Source organism: Halyomorpha halys, unplaced genomic scaffold (assembly GCF_000696795.3).
Source record: "Halyomorpha halys isolate HHAL.00 unplaced genomic scaffold, Hhal_1.1 Scaffold8105.1, whole genome shotgun sequence".
Lineage (NCBI taxonomy): Eukaryota > Metazoa > Arthropoda > Insecta > Hemiptera > Pentatomidae > Halyomorpha > Halyomorpha halys.
In genome coordinates this window covers 1-4,742 of record NW_027107742.1, presented here as the reverse complement: position 1 = coordinate 4,742, position 4,742 = coordinate 1, and the positions used below count along the sequence as shown (strand labels likewise).

The window sequence follows — 4,742 nt, the reverse complement described above, 5'->3', positions numbered from 1 at the left end:
CGGTCAGCAAAGAACAACATAAATAAATGTGGTTTTGTTTATTTATGTTGTTCTTTGCTGACCGCACACCCGACAAACTTCTCCAATCATTAATCTATGGTCAACTATCTACACCTCATTTTTCAAAATAATTTCCAACAAACAAAATACACTCTTCCATCCTCCTAAACCAGGCTTCAAAATAACTCCATGTTCCTTATAGTGAAACAAGAAGTAATAGGATCAACTAAATTCATTCGTGGATGCTAGACAGATTATAGGATGTACTAAATAACAGATGGAAAACTCATGGAGAATATAGGAAAATGAGATAGTAAAAGACTATATTCATATTGAGGTAGTTCATAATTGACATCAGGGAAGGAAGAATAAAAAAAAAATATTGTAGCAAGCAACTACAATCTAAAGATTTACAAGTATCAACTAAGTATATTTCATTTCACATAATTATTAAACCCAAGATGATATTATAAAATAACAAGATAATACATTTTTAATGATGGATGTATTACTGTAATTAAAGAGGAATTGGTTGGGGTTATGGTCAGGAAAGGAAAATATTTAAATAATACTGCCGAAAAACAGTCCAACATTAAAGCAGAATAATTTATCTTACAATGCATTTTTTTTCTGACTGTGCCTCTAACCATTCTATCATTGATAATGTATTTTTCAAGAGTAAATTATATCCTAGAAATAAATTTATCTAAATCATCCAATGTTTAGTTTAAAAGCTAATAGTACAATATCAGTTCAGGCTGCTACATGAAATGATCATTTCTATCAATATTTAAATTTCAATTCATTAACAGAACTACATGAAAATTTAAACTGAAAAAAAAAAACTATTAAACAAAAGGATCTTTGTCAGAAAAACCAATAATTTTATAATAGATAAAAATAATATTAAAAAATACCATCATTAGTTGATCGAGCAATAACACCAGTCAATTGAGCAAGCTCTTTCAAATAGCATAACGGATGAAACGGGCTTCCAGACCGCAACACTAACGTTACCATTTCCCCATGACAAAGAAGAAATTTTAGGACCTAATAAGAACAAAAGATATTTATTGCCTTACTTGTATTTCACATAATAATAATAATTTAAAAATGTAATGATGTACTGCGTGTAAAAAGTATAAAACATCACAAACAGTAGGTTACCTGAACAATTGCAGCCTGGTTTTCAACACCCATAGAAGAAATTATGGCATCACAAAGAGCGAGGGCTGGAGATAATATTTGAAGATATCGTGTACTTACATTTGGAACAAAATCCATGTCCATAACTGGTCTGAAAAACAAGAATCAGTTTCTAAAATATTTAAAAAAGTTATTAATTTAATTTAAAAAGTAATTAAATTATTTTTCTTACAATGGAATGTTTGTAGTTATCTCAGGATGCTTATTATAGACATTCAATGTTGAAAGACATGACAAAGCATTTTGTTCAAGTAACATTTCTGCACCAGAAGGTATAGAGGCAACACGGCAAAGTAAAGCCTATGAAATAGATAAATAAACAAAATAATCAATAATACAGATAATAGAAAATACAAATAATTATTAATAAAAATAAAAGAAGTTAGGAAGAAATATATAAACAAAAGTAAGATTAAACCCTAATTCATCTAAGTTCATAGCAACATTACAAAACAGTTCAAATATAGACACTCATGGAATGAATGTTTATAGTTAATGACGAAATAGTAGTAATGAATTTTGATAGGCATGAGTAGCAATGAATAAAGTAAAAGAATAAATAAGATCATTTAAAAAGGTTGGTTTTACAAACATTTTTAGGAAAAGGAAGAATTTCAGGGAATGCCTCCCAGACCTCTCTGTAAGTTGAGAACTTTTAGATTTTGCCCCATTACCTAATAAGTTGTTGCAGCAAAGTCACTGTTGGAGGAACTACATAGTATTAGGCACACATAGATATATAATGACAATGAAGTGCCAAAAACATGCTTCGAACATTATATATGTTGGCTATATACTTTTAAATTCAGACATATGTATACCTAAGTATGTAGTCAGTTCGACAGTAAAATTTTTCCTATGGTGTATAAATATATATACTGGTACACTGGTTTTATTTATCTGCTTCAATTATTTAACCAATAAAGTAAAGTATTAATAGGTTTAGAAAATTTTCTGTCAGTGTTTTCTTAGTTCTTTTAGAAAACCAAAACATTTTGATAATCCAAGGAGGGTCCAGTTATAATTAATCTGTATTATCAACACAACTATAGATGATATTTTACATCACTTGATTATTAGTTGCTTCTGAGAACTCCCACAAGCAATAAGTGTATAAGTCTGGCCAGAAAAATTCGATTCCTGTTTTTAAAAAATAGTGCAAGTGTTTTTACTAATTATAAAAATTACTAAACATAATTATTAATTACTCAACTTTTTTTTCCAAGGAATTCCGTAAATATTAGAATAAAAATCAATATATACTAAAAATGTTCACCATTTTTGCTTCATAGACATAGAGTGCCCTGAGAGACTTGACATTATTAGAAAGGAGAGCAACAAGCTGCTTATCAGAGTCCAAAAGTGAATGAATAATGAATTTCATATAGCCTCTAGATGAAAGAACATTTATCCATGATATATCAGAATCCAGTTCCACAACCATATCAAGACAAGACAGAGCCAGCATCTGTAACAAATATTTTATAATAACAACTAATTTTATAATAAGCTATAAATTAAAAACTGGACAACATAATTTAACTTTACCTTACAAATATCATGGCCAGTAGAAGAATCATGACAAAGAATGTCAACAAGGCGATCGCCATAAGAACGAATTGAATTAAAACTTGACATGAAGATGCCTAAAGCTGGTCTTTGCACTTCCATTGTTGTATTATCAAGAAGTGTTACATACGTACTATCACGAGAAAAACCAGTTGGTTTCGTTGATCCACTCACTTTTTCACGATTTAACTGAAGAAAATTTAGAAGGGCGGCATAGAGATTAGCTCTTAATTTTTGAGTAGCTACTCCTAAAATATAAATTTAACAAGTATTAAAATATTAAATATATAAATTATAGACCATTTTTTCAAATTATGAAGAAGATGATCAGGGATACAGTCAAAAGGAAACAAATAGTTGATAAATAATTATATGATAAAATAATAGTTGTCAACTATGTATTTTCAGAAGTTTCGCTACACTTTGTATAGCTTCAAAGTTTCAGAGCTAAAAAGATTCAAAAACAACTAAAAATATTTTCATATTGTAGGATAATAAGATACAAAAAAGTAAATTAAGGTAGGGTTAAAATTATGAAAATATACAAATGAACAAAAAGAAGAAATAAAAACAGTTCTAGTGTAAAATAGACAATGAGACAATATATATATATATATATATATATATACTGAACCCAATAAAGTCAGTCTGTTACATGAAGTTCAAGCGTGTCATATCTTATACCCTTTTCTATTTTTTAACAATTAGCGCTCACCAATACTTAAGTTATACATTTTTTGTTGTTTTTAAAAAAGTTAATGTTTCAATAAATCATTTTTTTGATCGCAAATTTATTTAAATACTATCAATTACATTTACAACAAATTTAAGTTAGGGATGCATTCTTTTTTTTTTTTTTGGATGGGTTCGTTTTCAGAAATATCGAAACCATCAGAAATATAAAACAATCTTTTACCTCAGACTGACAAATAGCAGCCATAAAATTTTCTTTAATTATTTCTTTTGATTTACGTAACTGAGTTTATATTATAACGATCCTACTCTAATCAAATTCAGTCAAGTTCAGAATCAATAATCCTTACCTCAAGAAATGTGATGACTACTTCAGACTTTGCCCTTGGATTTATACCAGAAGGATCTACATCTTTCTCAATATCTCTCAACAAGCTTTCAGATATGACAAAGCGTGAAACAAGGCTTAGCATTAGCCTTTGGATCCTTGTAAAGAGTGAAGTTGATTCTAAAACACTACCTGGATCCATTCCTTCTTCTCCTACTGCTTTAATCATTTCTGAAATAAATATATTACTATATATTTAATAAATAATATATTTTGATAAGGATATTTTAAAAATGACTACAGAAATGTAAAAATTAGTCTGTATAGAAAAAGAATTTGTAGGATACTAATGTGTTGATGTAAAACTGATAAGGTATTGTTTACAAGTATATATCATAGCAAAAAGTGAAGTATTGAATAAATTATGTTTCCGGAGCACCGAATGACTAAAACTGCAACGATGCTGCTGTCATTCAACTTATTCCAAAAATTATAATAAACAACAGGTAGAATCTACCAAGCTGCAATAAGGACGGCTTCAAGTTATAAATATGTTTACCAGCCCCTCAAAGGTGTCTTCAATTAGTTACTTCAGGAAGGAGGGATAATGCATCTGCTTTAAAATATAAATAATTAATCCTATTGTAAAGAGCTCAAAATAATAATCTTTAGTAGCTAAGAATAGTATTTCTGAGGGAAAAGGTTGAAACAGTATTCAGATTACATTTAAGCACGTTGGAGTTACATGATACTGTGACCAGTACAAAGGGCACTAGAAAACTTATGTAGTACAACTTTATTTTCAACTATTTTTCAAAATATTAATGATTGGAGAAGTTTGTCGGAGGGTCCGGTCAGCAAAGAACAACATAAATAAATGTGGTTTTGTTTATTTATGTTGTTCTTTGCTGACCGCACACCCGACAAACTTCTCCAATCATTAATC

General features: G+C 29.0%; 1 protein-coding gene across 1 annotated transcript; it reads right to left on the bottom strand.

Moving 5' to 3' along the window:
- Positions 1-875: 875 nt before the first annotated feature.
- On the bottom strand, positions 876-4,027 carry LOC136795458 (nuclear pore complex protein Nup205-like; the record flags this gene model as incomplete). The annotated part of the gene is made up of 6 exons (XM_067046075.1): positions 876-1,050; positions 1,168-1,297; positions 1,379-1,506; positions 2,483-2,674; positions 2,755-3,023; positions 3,866-4,027. Coding segments are annotated over 6 exons (1,025 nt in total), but the record flags the coding sequence as incomplete, so codon positions are not given.
- Positions 4,028-4,742: the final 715 nt, after the last annotated feature.